This window comes from Epinephelus moara, chromosome 4 (assembly GCF_006386435.1).
Source record: "Epinephelus moara isolate mb chromosome 4, YSFRI_EMoa_1.0, whole genome shotgun sequence".
Classification (NCBI taxonomy): domain Eukaryota; kingdom Metazoa; phylum Chordata; class Actinopteri; order Perciformes; family Serranidae; genus Epinephelus; species Epinephelus moara.
In genome coordinates this window covers 17,688,028-17,703,841 of record NC_065509.1, presented here as the reverse complement: position 1 = coordinate 17,703,841, position 15,814 = coordinate 17,688,028, and the positions used below count along the sequence as shown (strand labels likewise).

General features: G+C 40.9%; 1 protein-coding gene across 1 annotated transcript; it reads right to left on the bottom strand.

The window, feature by feature from the left end:
- Window positions 1–8,264: 8,264 nt before the first annotated feature.
- On the bottom strand, window positions 8,265–11,589 carry dusp1 (dual specificity phosphatase 1). Its single transcript, XM_050042041.1, has 4 exons — window positions 10,942–11,589; window positions 10,561–10,700; window positions 10,227–10,446; window positions 8,265–9,526 (listed from the first exon to the last, which is right to left on the bottom strand). The coding sequence occupies exons 1-4, from the start codon at window positions 11,348–11,350 to the stop codon at window positions 9,171–9,173; spliced, it is 1,125 nt and encodes a 374-aa protein (XP_049897998.1). The 5' UTR covers window positions 11,351–11,589; the 3' UTR covers window positions 8,265–9,170.
- Between the last annotated feature and the right edge of the window lie 4,225 nt (window positions 11,590–15,814).

Below are 15,814 nucleotides of genomic sequence, written 5' to 3'. Positions count from 1 at the left end.
CACACAGGATCTCACTGCTGCTTGTGAACACAACCCCGTACCTCCAGTGAGTGGAAAAGTACAGGCTCTCCTCAGACTCGGCGTGGTGAATGAGGCTCTGCAGGGATTGAAGGGTGTCTTACTTCTGGCTATAATTCAAATATCTCGATTATGAGCAAGTTAAAGCTGTTATATCTGCATGTCAGCTTGATTTTTTTTAACTTTACTTTGTTTTATAGTTAGAGAATTAATGCTGCCCTTTCTGCCAGGACGTAACAGAACTCTTATCTGAACAGGTGGAACAACCACAAACACAATGGAAGATTAATATTGTTCAGCTTCTGTAGAGATGCCCTGAATGATAAACCAGAGCACACCTTTAGGCCCGACATAGTTCCTCTTCCACCGTCGTCTGACATTCCAGATAGGATTGTCAAAGGAAGGGGAGCCCTGCTGGCAAGGAAAGGCCACTTCACTGCAGCCATACGTAATGTCCTGACAATCCCTGAGCTATGCAAGTCTTTGGTTATCATGTCACAGATCTGGCCTTATCTGGGCTCCTGTCACGCAACAGCAGTGTGTCTGGCTTCTTTTGCAGGGATTCTGGTGGAGCTTTGCTCTGGAATGTCATGAATACAGAAGGTTTGATAGAAGTGGGGGTTTTTATCAGCAGTAATGGAAAAGGGTTGAAATGTGAAACACATTTCTCTCTCTGTCTCTTTATTGCCTTTTATATATTTTACCTGCTACATTGCTGGTTTAATTTATCCATTAAAAGTGTCTGAATCAGGTTTTGGTTTTCACCAAAATGTATAACCTGCATTTTTCCTAAAGGTCGGCAGGGGGCGACTCCACTGGTTGCAAAACCTCAGTAAACATTTTAGTAATCTCACTAAGCTTTCTTTAATACAGCATGATGCTCATTTGGTAAAGTATGGTCCCATTTAGAGTAAAATAGACAATAAAGAAATGTATGCTTTAGGTCAGGCTGACTGGCCATCAGAAAGGTCGAGAATTTTCCCTTTGGGCTAGTCTTGTGATGGCTAGCCTTTTTTCTCGAACCTACCGTTTGTTAACACCCTTATTTTAGAAACAGGACATAGCCACATACTTACCTTGCTGCTAACTTTGCCAAATCTGTCGCCAGCTCTTCTCTTCAGCTCGATCTGGGCTGTCAAAATGCATATGGGTGCACTACAGTTAGCGTTGGCCGATTTGACCACAGAGATGCGAGTGACGGTTGGCTTGACCCCAGTTATTTTTAGAACGTGCCCTGCAGGCGACTCATTGGCTCCCTGCAGGTGACCAAGCACTTGCAGCCACTGTGTTGGGTACCCTTGATAAGGCATAGGCATATAATATTTGATCAAGTTAGCCAGCTCAGCAATAAAAATCATTTGTTAAATACATATATTAACTCAGTGTTAATCTAGTGTACTTCAACTAAATATGTATTGTGAATATAGCGTGCACCTTTAGATAGAGTCTGGTCGTGCTAATCAAGTTTTTGTGTTTTCAGCACTGTTGACTGCGTCGTAATTTTTAAATCATTCTTTAAATCTGGCTATTAAGCTAAATTAAGCTAAATTTAATTAGGTGCTTATAAGGAATAAGCAGAGACATACCTGAAAAGGATGGATGGCAGCATATGGATGTTCTTGTTGATCCATGTTGTGCCTTAAGCTTTGCATGGTAGAGTCTTACTTGTGTTTGAAGATGCAGCGATGAACTGTGTATAACAACATTGGTTTTCCAAAGTGTTCCTGAGTCCATGCAGTAATATCCTTTTTATAATCATTGTTGGTTTTTAATGCAGCACCATCTAAGGGGTCGGAGGTCAGGGGGCAGTCAATGTTGGTTTTTAGCTTTGCCCCTTACATACAGAGATTCTTTGGATTCTCTGAATGTTTTGATGGTATGATGGATTATAGATGGATTACATTATTGCAGTTGAGCGTTGAGAAATGTTCTTGGACTACCCTACTTAGTGGTGAACATTGCACTGTCCGCTTGTGAACAGCTTAGCCTCATGTGGATGCCCCTTTAATGCCCAGTCATGTCACACTTGATTAGGCAATGTAAGCGTATGTTTACCATGCCAATAAAGCCCCTTTAAACTGAATTGAATGGAATTAAACCCTTCCTTATTAAAATGTTGTACCCCTACGTAACATAATTGTGTTCGATGCACCACCGTTTTTGTTTAAATAAACTTTTTGCTACATTTTGTCGGGGCTGGACGCAGAAGCTGAATGTTTCCAACAGATGTTTTTTAAGCATTCCACACATTTCCTGGTCTTTTGTGGCCTCTGCCCCAACTTTTTTGAAATGTGTTGCAGCCAGTAAATTGTTTACATTTACATTTACTTTAAATAAGAACAAACTCAGTTTGAACAATAAATATCTTGTCTTTTTACTGTATTCAGTTAAATATAGGTTAGAAGGATTTGCAGTTCATTGCATTCTGTTTCTGTTTTCATTTAACACAATGTCCAAACTTTTTCGGAACTGTTGTTCTAATTTGGTGTAACAAATCATTCTTGCTTGACAGCAAATTCAAGAGCTGCTTTTTGTTGCCAGTCCGCCCCTGCTCTAGGGTGTGACTTCCTTGTGATTGACGTGTTGCTACCACAGCAACTGGTCTATCAAGATAGTTGTAGAAATACATATCCTCCCCAGCTCCCCCTTCTCGTCCAACTATGGTCGCTTTTTGCTCCAAAAACCAAGATGGCAAGGACCATAAACTGTAGGTCGACAAACCAATGGGTTACGTCACAGTGGCTATACACCTCCACTTCTTTTGTACAGTCTGTGGTTTTGACACATTGACCTCCTTTAGAGGAAACTGTCATGCTGACTCTGTTTACGACAATGCCACGAGATTTGAGATCTGGCAGGACGTGCCTTCCCTCTGTGTTGGAGTAAAGGTTGGAACAAGCCAGCACAATAGTACAGCCACAGGACGTCACAGAGGCCTCCCCATCCCAATCTTAATCCTCTTACAGATTTACTCCAGGTGAGTATTCTGCCATGACATCAGTGTGTGGACTAAATCTTCTCACTCAGTGTGCTGTGTGTGTCTGTGAGAGTGCACGTGTGAGTGTGAGAGACTTAATCCAGTTTCAAGGTATGATGAATTGCGAGAGGTGTAATTACCCAGGATCCTCCAGTAAGCATGCTGGCAATCACATTCACACTTAAGGCCATCTCACACAGGAAGTCGGGTAAGATTTAGGGCGTAAGGTTGTTGTCTTTGTTATTTAGTCTTGTATACTGTATGTGTGTGAATATTTCAGCCGAGACCATAAAAATGATAAAGCTGCTTTATCTTTATGTGGTAACGCAGCTGAAAGTGAGTTGAAACGACAGCTGCTGCGTTGCCTTCCTGAACTATGTAATCGATTGGAGAAAAAAATCCCCTATTCAGACATCTGAGACATTTTCATTGCGAGTTAAATGCAGAAGCTCTCTACAGGACAGACAGTAGACTCCATAAAAACTCACTGCAATGAGTCTTGATGTACTGCAACATTGGATTCTGTGAATAGGAACTGTCCTGCACTGTATCTGGGAATAGAGAGGCAAAGTCCATCCCCTTCCGGTGTCCCCAAAGGGACCTTTGGTGTCTCTCAAACTCAAGGATCCTTCCTTGGTAGGACTGATCTTTCCAAGGAAGGATCCAACAGAGACTAGGCAAGAGTCCTTCCTAGCATTCGGTGAGCACACATTGGAACAGGCTAGCTAGTGCCCCCAGGTGTACGTCATTAACTCTTAGCAGACTGAGGGGTTTTCAGATTACTGTGATAATTTTGGCATTCTCTAATGTTGTACAATTTGAACAAAAGCAGTATTTTCAGAGTCACGTGACTTTAAGGGAAAACTTATCTTTGGATTATACTTGAAATGAAGGTAAATTAATTCCAGCAAATCGTGTGCAAAGACTAATGGGTATTTTAAACCAACTGAGGATACACACACGCATCCTTGAAGAGTCTGTGAAGGAAGGACTCTGTCCTCGGAAGAATTTCAAGGATCCGTGACACTGGAGCAGTCCTTAGGCCGGATTTGATGATGTAGCCTCCTTGAAATTCAGCCATTAAAGGATCATTCCTTGACTTTGAGAAGCTCCTCTTGTCTTGATAAAAAAATAAGTACGGTGGTCAACAGCGAGGGGAAGATCATTTTATTATCCTGTTTGAATTGTGCCATGATTTACACGTATCATGTTTGTCAGTTTTTCAGATCATTTCTCAAGTCTAAAGAGTCTCAGTTTGTCATTGGTTTGTCATAGAACTTTTTAGTTTTGTGTGAAACCACTCAGTGAACCATGTGTCTCATCTTAGAGACGTGGTTCAGTGGTGCGTCTCCTCACCCAGTGTGTTTTACCCAGTGACTCCTGATCTCACTATCAGCTATAAAGCGAAAGTAAAAGCATGACCCCGTTGCTCGGGTGAGTATGTTACAAAACACACCACACGCGTCATAGCCTCAGCGAGAGAGAAACCTATGACATCACCTACGCTACTGGTGTAGTCTGTTAAATCAGGTACTTTCACAGTTCTGTGCTTCAGCAGTTTTATAACAAACGGTGACTGTCTTGACATGCAAAATGATGTTCCAAATTGACAAACATCACACGTGTAATTCATGATATAATTCAATTGGAATGAAAAAAATTGTTCCACCCAAGTGACTAACATACATGTTTTTCCAACATAGTAACAACATGGTATTCCACTGGAAGCAGAGAGACTTTGCCTCTTTATGCAGTTTGATTAGACCACTTTGGATCCAGGTATTAGCACTTTTTAAGAAGTTCATTTGGCTCAAAGTTATGTTGGGGACCGGTCTCAAATACCAAACATATTTAAGTGTGTATTTACTGTTATTATTGTGTGAATAGTTACAGTCTGTTCGGTTATTGAAAGACACTTGAATGGGTTAGTGCAGTCAGTGGTGGAAACAGCATCTTACAAATGTATGGTTAGTAGAATTAGTGGCGATCAGGAGGAACGGGTGTCACCCTGGGACCTGTTCTGGGCTCACATTAAAATGGAAGACAGGTCTCAGTAGATTTAAGTGTCCCCTGTGATTATGTGATCCTGTAGTGGCCCATGAGATATGTGTACGACATCATTTTCCTTTGTTGTTGTTTTATTTTTTCATTTCCTTCTGGACTTATTCATTTGTTCGATTATGTATTTATTTTTACTGGATGTTTTAATACCGGAGGCTGTCTCCATAATATAAGAAATGTACCATATGTTCCAACACCCTGGAAGGAATAATATATGTATGTCATGTACACACCTTTAAAAAACTAAATACAATCAAATTCAAGAAAAAATGCATCGAAAAAGACCTGAATTAGCCAAAATGTTCCCTCTCCCTCTTCAAAATATGGCATAATCACGGCCTAATTTTTGGAACGAATTCACCTCATAACTGGGCTACATGCAAACCACAGGATCTGTGGTTATCCTGTGTTTTTATTATTACATGCTGCAACATGGAGCAGGGTTAAAATAAAAGCCTATTGTTTTCAGTAATGCAACACAACTGTGTGCTTTGTGCTCAAGTGCAGCCATCTGTAGTTCAAACTGTAAACCTGCTGGCCACAATTAACCCCAGTTTCTATTAAAAAAAAAACTGAATAAGACACAATAACAAATCATTTCTATGCAAATGAATGCACATTATACTGTACATATGAAGACAATGATAAAGTGTGTGACACTGCTATGCAGTTAACATCTAATATTCTACTATATCTAATATAAATCAAATCTTATAGGCATTTACGATGTAATCATTTTATCACCTCAAACTGGGCGACAGAGCTGAATCTTGAAAGCTGAACTAGAGATAGGGTGTCATATTGTTTTAATATAATGGTGATCTCATGTGTTTTTTTATAGCGACATTGTGAGCAGGCTTGTAGCAAGGCTCTCAAATGGCAGAGACATTTGATTCCACATTACAGTCCAAGTTTGAATCGAACTTTTTGGGCTTATGAGACAGAATTCAGTTCTCATCCTTTAAAGACGTGTGTAGGTATGACATATCTGATGTGGAAAAAGTCATGAAACTTAGATCACCTCCCACACATTTTATACAAACTGGATTATGTAATAAGGGAGCGGTGGGGTTATGTCCCTTCCTGTCATGGCAGCGGTGTCTGACACATTATATAACCATTGTTTTCTCTGGATTGTGTTAATTAAAATGACTTTGAAGTTGAGTCAGAGCTCAGTTGCTAAATGGGATGGCCAATTGACAACAAGGTGAAACTGGCAAATGACGTTATGGTCAGTTCTGTCTGACTGATACCAAATAAAGATTTGGGGATATGATAAAAGAATATAGGACTCAGCATGTCAGAGGCAAACTTAAAATTAAGTCGCTGTCTCAGGATTACTTTGAGGATAGCACCTTGACATTGTCTCACATCACATTCAGACTCTGTCTCTCTCTCACACACACACACACACACACACACACACACACACACACACACACACACACACTTTAAATCCCAGTGCTTTAATGTCCCTGACCTGTCAATTGACTAAGGGCTTTTTCCCCTCCTAAGCTCCCTCATCAGATCATAAAAGATTCCTAACGACTTTCACACACACACACACACACACACACACACACACACACACACACACAGACACACACTCCTGCCAACGTCCCTCCTGACAACAGGAAATCTAAGGACACAAAGGCGGGTGGGCTGGTTGGGGGAGGGGTGTCGCACATATGTCACCAAAACCACAGCTTGTCTTGGGGAGCTGGTGAGGTCATGAATGAGCCTTTCATCCCAGAGGCAGCGACACTCACTGGTGATGTTTTCTCTCAGAGGCAAACATTTGCGTTGCTGTCAGATAAGAAGTGCATGTCAGTTTAGAGGATACATTTTGGGATTTGTTGGACTTGGCGTAAAATTAAAGGGTTATCAAAATGTAAAGTTTTCTCTCCTTAAACCTTAGTTTTAATAAACACATAACTTATTCTGTAGTGGAGGTGTTGGGGTATCATCATCATCACCTCTGGAGGAAGTTTGCTCTCCTTTTTCTCACACCCCCATCAAGGGTCAAAGCCAATGTTTTGGCTAATTTGCAACCCAAACATATTCCTTTCCCTTTCACGGCCATCTTCGTCTCCACCTCCCCATTGGTGCGGGAGGCAGGGGACACAAGGCCAGTGCTTGACTGAGCCCTGAATGCTCTTTAGTTGTCACACTTTTCCCAAACGCCTTGCAGCTGCTCCTATTGTGGCCGCAGAGGGGGGGCTCCTTCGCTGATTCTCTAGGCCTCCTGCTGCTGCCCTGCTCTCAGATGGGTTCATACAGAGGGAGTGTGGCCCAAACAATGGCCGACGCCATGACATCATGCTTCTTATGTGGGCAGAGTCCTTATGCAGATATATGATAGGATTCCATCGCATGGAACAAAACAGGGAAGGATGTGCACAAAGATATTTTTGACATGCCAGAGGATCAGATTCGCCTAAGCTTTGTTTAGGTGCGGCGCCATTTTTTGTTGTTGTTGTTTTTCTGGTGCTCCTTTTCATCTTTGTAAGCATTAAAATAAAATTGAAAAAACTTCATCAATTGTTTCGGTTTCTGCTAAAGGAATTACTCAGTCAACAAAAAAATTCTAAATTTCTACAATGGATGAATTTCAGTAACACCTTCGATTAAAATGTGAATATTTACTGTTTTTATTAGTCGTCTATAATATTAAATTAAATATTTCAGTTTTGATCAGTTGGTCAGACAGCTCTGACTTTGGGAAATTACAATTTTTATTAATTTCTTTGTTTTTATAGTTTCTGATACCCTAGTGACCAAACTATTTATAGGGAAAATATTCAACAAATAAATCAATAATGAAATAATGGCTGGTTGCAGCCCTACAATTTGTGCTACTGGCCATATGTCAAACATTTTATTTCTGAAGACAGAATTCTATTTAATTTTGGGAGACGGTTGGATTATGAATTTAGTTTGTGTTTTGCACCAACTTTTTTATGTTTATCACCTGATAATGCCACTAGGGGAAGATAAATCTGTCCCGTGTATCAGTAACCTCAAGTTACTTGGCATATGGGCAGATAACTAGATGCTGAAATAGATCCACACTTTAATTTCAACTCTGCCAGATTATTAATCTGTGTTGCCTAAATTATTTGCACGTCATTGTCCATTATTAGACACTAGTAAATAAATGTCTTCTGACATAAAGTGAGGAAAAAAAAGGACAAAATGTTCAACCAAGTACAAAAGTCAGATGAGATTTATTAAACGGTATAAAAACAACATTTAAACAAACATATGCAAAAATAGATATGATAAAGAAATATATTACTTTAGTTCAATAAATATGTCAGAATGCAGCCACTGAGGACAACGTGTCCCCATTTTTAGTAGTTGTAGGGGTTCTGTCATCTCAGCGCTGCAGTACACAGTACACAAACATGAGGTATTTAATGGTCCATTTCCCCAAATGTGTCAGGATCGTCAAGGTTTCATGATGTCTTGAAAGGCAGGTATTTGCATTTTGATTGGCAACCCATTCAACTCTCAAACTGAACATGAAGATTTTCTGTCACATCTACACTGCAAAGAGGGGGATACATTCATTGTTCGTCAAATGAAGGAGTAGCTTCCATTGCCACGCCGGGCAACGTGTTAACGTTGCTTTCCTTAAGAAGTACGGAAAGCAACACGTGAGAGGATAAGTCAACATTCCTGAGACAACTGTTAGCCCTCTCCATTTTGTTTGCTTAAAAATGATTACGATTATCAAAAGCAGTTGCCTTCATGGAAAAAAATCAGTCCTTTGAATAAAGAATATTCAGATACTTCTATACTTCCTCTACAGGAATAATCTCAACTACCTTTTCAGCCATTTCCCAAGTCATCTAGGATGACTTTCACATTTAGGAGGTACAACATGAATACTGGTAGTTATCTAATCTCCCTTTCAAATAAGCAGGCCATCGGAGATATGGCCAGCAGATTAGTCAAAATAAACTGACCCCAAACAAGAGTTCCCATTCTGTCCAGTGATACCAGTATCACCACAAATGGGATACAACCAGACGTGACTTTTGTGCAGTGCTCTTTGCAGAGTCACCTGTGAGTTCAAGTCCAAGAAAAGTCTGTGCTCCCCACACCTTCCTCAGCAGCTGGGAGAGGTGGTGATGGGACTGTGGAGGAATGACAGCTGACCAGCCGATGTGTGTACAGGGATTGAGACTGGGAAATTGAAGACTGTGCTGCTGTTGCCGATGGCTGGACTTCCCGCCTCTGAGGAGCAAGTAGACGATGCCAGGACCTGGGACTCAAACTGAAGGAGCTGACCCATGAAGCTGAAGTTGGGGGAGATGATGCTGCGGCGCTGCTTGACAAACTCAAAGGCCTCGTCCAGCTTCACACGGTTGGTCCGCATGAGGTAGGCAAGGCAAATGGTGGCGGAGCGGGAGATGCCTGCTTGACAGTGCACAAAAACACGACCTCCTTTATTCCTAACCGAATCTGTGGGGGAGGAGAGAGGAGAGAGCAACATTAGTTTACGGTAAACACCTATCAGGTGATGACATGCATTTGCAAAGACAGGAGGTTCAAACTCTCTGTCACAGGAAGGCAAAAACACAAAAGTCTTCCCAACACTTGGAGTTGCTATTTAAATTCAACAGCGCTCATTAAGACACAGGAACACAGTTAATAGGGGTGCAGGGTGTGAGCTTGTGGGGGTTATTCCCAAAGGAGGCAGTCTGAATGGACAAAAGAGGGGAACAGACCCCTGCTAGGGGTATTGATCTGGGAGGAAGGCCGACAGTGAGTGAGGAGAAATTGCCTTTTGTTCAGCCAGAACAAAGAGTGGCACGGAGGGAGCCATTCAAGCCCAGCCAGCCTACCCTCCACACAACTAGTTTGGGGCCATTGCCTCACAATTCATTAAAAGGGGGCATCCCTTTTTCTACGCCTGAGATGTGGCGATGATGTAACCGCCATTGTGATGGAGTGGGGAGCCTGTGCCGAGCCAGCTGGTCCGTTTTGGAGGGAACTTTTTAAAATTTAAATCCGGGAGTCAAAGAGTGTTGTGAAGGAAGAAGGGGGTTGGGTGTTTGTATTTGCCTGCCACCAATGAGCTCAGGCGGTAACAGCTGTGATAGGCCCTCACATTTGGCAGTTGAGGGGGTGTGAAGGGGATAAACATGGTGGATGTACTCACCGATAAATTCGATTGCCTCGTTAAACCAGGAGCTGATATCAGCCTTGTGGTTGTCCTCGACCGGGATGCTTTTATACTGGAAGGAGTCAACAAAGTGGTTGGGGCAGTTGGCAGAGACGTTGATTAAAGCGGTGATCCCCAGCATGTCTAACATGTCTTTTCTTGAAGCGTGGTAAGCGCTGCCAAGGTACAGGAAAGGCAAGATCTCCACGGGACCACCCTACACAGAAAAATAAACATTCAGTCAACACCAAAATAGTACAACAGGAAGTAAGAAACCAACAAGAGCGTGTTTAGACTCATTATCTGTATATTAATAAACAAAAATACTGACCTGATCATATAAAGGAGTGTTGCATGGGCTACAGCTTGGGTCTGCACTCTGGCTGGAGCTCAGGGGCAAACTGAGTCCTTGTGGAGGGGAGGGTTTGGTACACATATCTGGATACTCTGTGGTAAATGTGTCAAAACCACCTGAAAAGGGGAGAAAAAGATGTCTAGGTTAGATCACAGAACAGCTGACAGACATCCACATTTCAATATGGGTCTCAAAAAAGGTAACAACTGCTCTTGGGGCTATTTTAGAACAGTGTTTACTCCAACACCAGCTGGTGTGGTGACAGCTGTAATCCGCATTTGTTGCCCCGTTGTTAGGATACAGTCAAACAATTGTGTGAGGCTCTTTTTAAACAGTTAAATAACTTTTTATTCTTACCTTTCAGGATGAAAACCCTGGCTCCACAGGGGTCGCGACACAGGGCCGTAACAGCAAGCATCAACGTCCCGTCTTTCTTCGCCTGGCTCAAGTCAAAGCTCCGGTCGTCGAGAAGTACCACAGACTGGTACTCCCCGGACAGGAGCCGAGTCCTGGTGTCCTCGTTGGGGACAATGTGCTCAAGTCCTAGACCCCCCCTGGCTCTCCTGCGCACTATGGTGCTGAAGCGGACGTTGGTGGAGCCCGATATGTGGGACGAGTTGAAGGAGAGGAAAGAGCGGCAGTCCAGTACCAGGCAGCCCGGGACGTCGCCCTCCAACAAGCCACGGAGGGACGCGCAGTCGATGGTGGGGACCTCCATTATGACCATAGTAGGACAGCGGGATATAAATTTAAAATCCAAATACATAAAGCTTGAACGGCAGGAAAACAGAAGTTTAGGCCGTTGAGACGACGGTTAAGTGATCTTTAAAGCGGCGAGTCCTTTGTTCCGGTTCGTTTAAACAGAAACACAAAAGTCAAAAAAAAGTTTTAAGACTGTCAAAGCCGGTCCTCTTCTCGAGTGTATCCGGTAGTTAAAGTTCTTCTTTTAAAAAAAAAGTTCCGTAAATTCAACTTTACAGTGAGTTGCTTCTGTCTGTGGGCGCTTTGAAAAGCGTTTATATACGGCTCGTGCTTGTGAATGAGAGGCCACTGACGTCAGGCGGCCGCCCCTCTTGGCTTCCTGCCAGCGCTGCGGACGTCATCGCCCGCTGCCCCCCTCCCCCCTCTGCGGGTGCACTAGGGCAGAACAGTGCTCGCGCACATGAGGGACATTTCTGTACATGCGTGATGCACGTACGCGGGCACGTAGTGTCAGGGAAGTTTTCACTGAGGGGGAGAGAGACCTGCTCATGTTTTCATCTTTTATGACACTTGTATAAATAAGCTGATGTTTCCAAATTATCACTGTTTGCTCAAATTGTGTGTCAGCAAATTAGGAGTTTGCCAAATTTTCCATGATGTTTAATTAGATTTCTATTTTGCCTCTTCACCTGAGAGTTGACAAATAACAAGATAATAAGTAAATATCTGGTGTGGGGGGCCATAAAGGTTTATTCTTTGTTTTTATTAGTCAGAGGTACATAGTGTTCAATGCCCCGAGAGCAAAGGCCAACCATAAAAGTTAATCACTGTATAGAAATCTGAAGTCCAGTAAATTTCCACACGCTGAGAAAACAACATGGGTCTACCAGGAAGACAACAGCAGATGGTGATCTCCTGACCTGTCAGTTTTGTTTCATTTGTGACCTAATTAAAACAGATGGATGAGGTGTTTTTTGTTCCCAACCCCCACCAAATATTAAAGTGTGTTTTAAAAAGCAAACATGATTACAATCACTACGGGAAACCCTTTCCATTTGTTGCTGTGGTTTGCTGACTCAGAGTGGGCAACACTGCTGTCTCATAATAAGGAAGCTGGAGGATCATTATTGGTGGACAATAGGCGTCTACTGACAAGAGGGTGTGTTGAAACTGAGACACACCGGGGTTGTTTTGTTGTGAAACAAGTGTTTACTAAGCAAACTTGAAAACAGGTAGTGTTGCGACACACCATTTAAAATCCTATATGAGTTTCAGCCCATATCCCATTACTCTAAACATCTAATTTAATTGTAATTAAGCTTGTACTAGGCTATAACTCAATTTCATGCTGCATGTGCTAATTTTTTAATTATGTATATTGCTTGAAATGATCAGGCTGTCATATGTCATGACATCATTCTCACTTTGATGTAACCTTCAGCCAGGTGAATCCGCATCCGTGATGTTTTGCCTCTCAAGCAAAGGGTAAATAGATGTGTTATGTGAGAAAGGAAGAGGGGGAAGGGGAGGGAAGCTTTAAGGACAGAGACTTAACCAATCACAACAAAGTGCAAAAACTCTCCAGCCGGTTTAACCTCACACTCCTGTGAGATGAGTCAACTGTGAGGCACATGCCACAAAGCAGGAATGTTACACTATACAGGGGAGGAGGGTCCAACAGGGCTCTGAAAACAGTCTGTTCTCAGACATTTTGTCCTCAAATGCAACCTCCTCTCAGTCACGAAGTGATGAGCTCCGGTGCTGAGGATTAGGAAAGACCCCAGACACATGATGAAGGGGTGAATGAAGACAACAGCGGGGGGCTCGATGATGCAACTGTGTATTTCCACAAAGTAGACAATGTTCACTTGTTTTCCTCCCTTAGTTAATCTTTTTAATTTATTCCAAGCACATACCAGTGTTATCTGTGACGTTGGTGTTTTCCAAAATGTTCTAAAACCATATTACAAAAAGTTAAACATGTGTCATAATTTTTCTCTAGTTGCTTGATGATAATATCCAGCAAAAAGGCTGAGCATGAAACCAAAACTTGCATTTCATCAACAGAAAAACTCCTCTTCTCTCAGCGACCACATTCATCAGTGCAAATGTCCTCCCAGAGTAAAAATACAAACCTGTACATGTGTTTCTGAGAGAATATTTAAATTTAGGTCTGAAAATAGAGCCTGAGTTATTGCCCTGTTTTGGATTCCCATAATTATGGCCCATAACCAACTGTGGCTCTCATCCAGAAAGGGAAGTGAAACAGAGGACGACAGAGAGGCATTTCCTGTGGTCCAACCTCGTTGTCACTTGCTGTCATCTCTGCCTGTTTACTGTCACCGTCACTATAGGCAATAGCTGAGCCATCAGTGGGAAAACACACGGCCTATCCCGTCTTCTAGTGTCTCAGTAACAGCATGGTATTTGAGCAGAAGGCATTTCATTTCATGTATATATGAAAAAAAAGGGAAAACCCATAACCAGTGGATTTTGTGGATTTTCTTATTTCACAGATGACATGACATATAGCTCTCTGTTTCTGTGTTGTTACTGTAATATAGCCCAAAATAAGCATTTCTGTCTCATACATGTGATCACAGTGGATTACTGCAATGTGAAAAATGTATTTTTATTTCTGAATGTTGAGTTCATAAAATACTACAAGTTCTTCCCTGCTTTCCTTTTTGTACGTAACAAGTATTTATGTTGATGAATCATTTGCAGGCTGTATTTTTGTAAGACTTTTTGTACGTCAGCCAAAAAGTGTAGTTGATGCGTTTGGGGCAAACAGGGTCATCAGACGTCACCACTGGAATTTTAATTAAAAATAATGTCTTTAAGGCAATTTTCTCACAGAGGCAACATAATTTATGGCCTGCTGTCTGAGGTCACATAGTTGCCAGATAAACATGCAGCTATACTGGTTAAAGGTTGAAATATGGGCTGCTTAAAAACAACACGTGTGTATGTGTGTGTATATGTATATAATAATACCAAGAAATCATTAAAACTATCTCCTAACTAAGGTAATTTTCTATTTACCTTGTCCTTATTCCACAAATGTAACTAATCTGTTCATTCAGGCTCATCACAAACTTAGAAATGGTCCAGAATACACTGCAGTTACTTAAACTTCAGATCAGTAGATGACACTTTAAACAGTATATCAAATATTAAAATATTATATATATAATACCACAAAACTTCAATTAAAAGCCTAGTCCCAATTAAACGTCCAGTCTCTTTTACTAGCCAAGTGTGGCAACACATTTTGACAAATAAATGCCTGTCTCAATTAGAGGCCCGGTCTGGTTACCAGGCAGTTCTTCACATGTATAAAAGTGGGCTCGTGGCTACCTCAAATTATGTGTCCATTCCTTGATTACCTGGTAAATTATATGTATTCCTTTAGTCTGTAAGGGTTTTTCATAAAAATTAATCCAAGTTGTGAGTATAACAGGATAAAGTGGTGATGTGTCGGTATGCCGGGTGCCATAATCCTTGAGGGCCGTAACTCGGAGCTAGATCAAATGAATGATTCATAATTGATATATTATGTGAAGCCTAATTTGTATACGAGTAATATTCATGCTGGTTTATATAAACAACTTGATTGTATATTTCCCGATCTTCGCTGAGCAAAAGTCTTGTGAAAGGAATTAAAGGCCTGTCCCAAATATAGGCTTGTTGATTTCAGTCATTTAGGCAAATAATAGCCTGGGCTATTACTTGAAGTTTTATGGTAATATATATAATATAAACACAGTATAAACATCTACACAGTATAGTGTAGATGTAAGCAATAAAAATAACATTTCATATGATTAGAACTATATTATAATGTTAGTCACAAATACATAAAAATGCCTCAGTAGGTGCTTTCAACCAGTGTTATAATCAGTTTTTTAGTTTTTATATATAGGAGGGTTAAAATAAAATTGTACTAATTAGTTTATGAGAATAACGGTCCACCAAATGGGTACACAATCTTAAGAGAAAGACAGTACTTTTCAATTTAATGGATGATTTAAATGTCATGTGTTACACTATTGCTTTAATTATTGGAGGATATGTGCTCTAGGCTACTAGTTTGTGCATACATACATATTATATTTTGCATCAGATTTTACAAGATATGTCATTTTCTACTATCTCTAGGATGTCATTTTAACATTTGGCTGGGGAAAACAGATGGATTGTACATGTATTTTTATGTAGGTTAAGAAATAAATGGATTTAAAAGTTTATTAGAAGGTTACCCTGAGGCTATATTATTTATCCAGAGACTTGAAAACATTTGTGTGCGTGGTCCCTGACAAATTAATGTATTATAACTGGGGGAAAATCTATTGTTTATGTAAAATAATGATAATAAAAAATAAAATAAATAAATAAAAAAGGATTTTTTTTTTTTACAAGGCGGGTTATTTAGTAATTAAACCATAGATGAAAGACTAAGTATTCATGTGCTATGTGATTATTTTATTTTAATATATATAAAAATTTTCAGCAAACGTAAATTGAC

What these genes read in the sequence shown, in the direction of transcription:
- dusp1 (XM_050042041.1), bottom strand. Translation starts at nt 11,350, where the DNA reads ATGTATTTGGATTTTAAATTTATATCCCGCTGTCCTACTATGGTCATA. An exon ending in CAGGGTTTTCATCCTGAAAG is followed by an intron (nt 10,701 to 10,941) that starts GTAAGAATAAAA and finishes TCCCCTTTTCAG; the next exon opens with GTGGTTTTGACACATTTACC. An exon ending in CGAGGCAATCGAATTTATCG is followed by an intron (nt 9,527 to 10,226) that starts GTGAGTACATCC and finishes CCTCCCCCACAG; the next exon opens with ATTCGGTTAGGAATAAAGGA.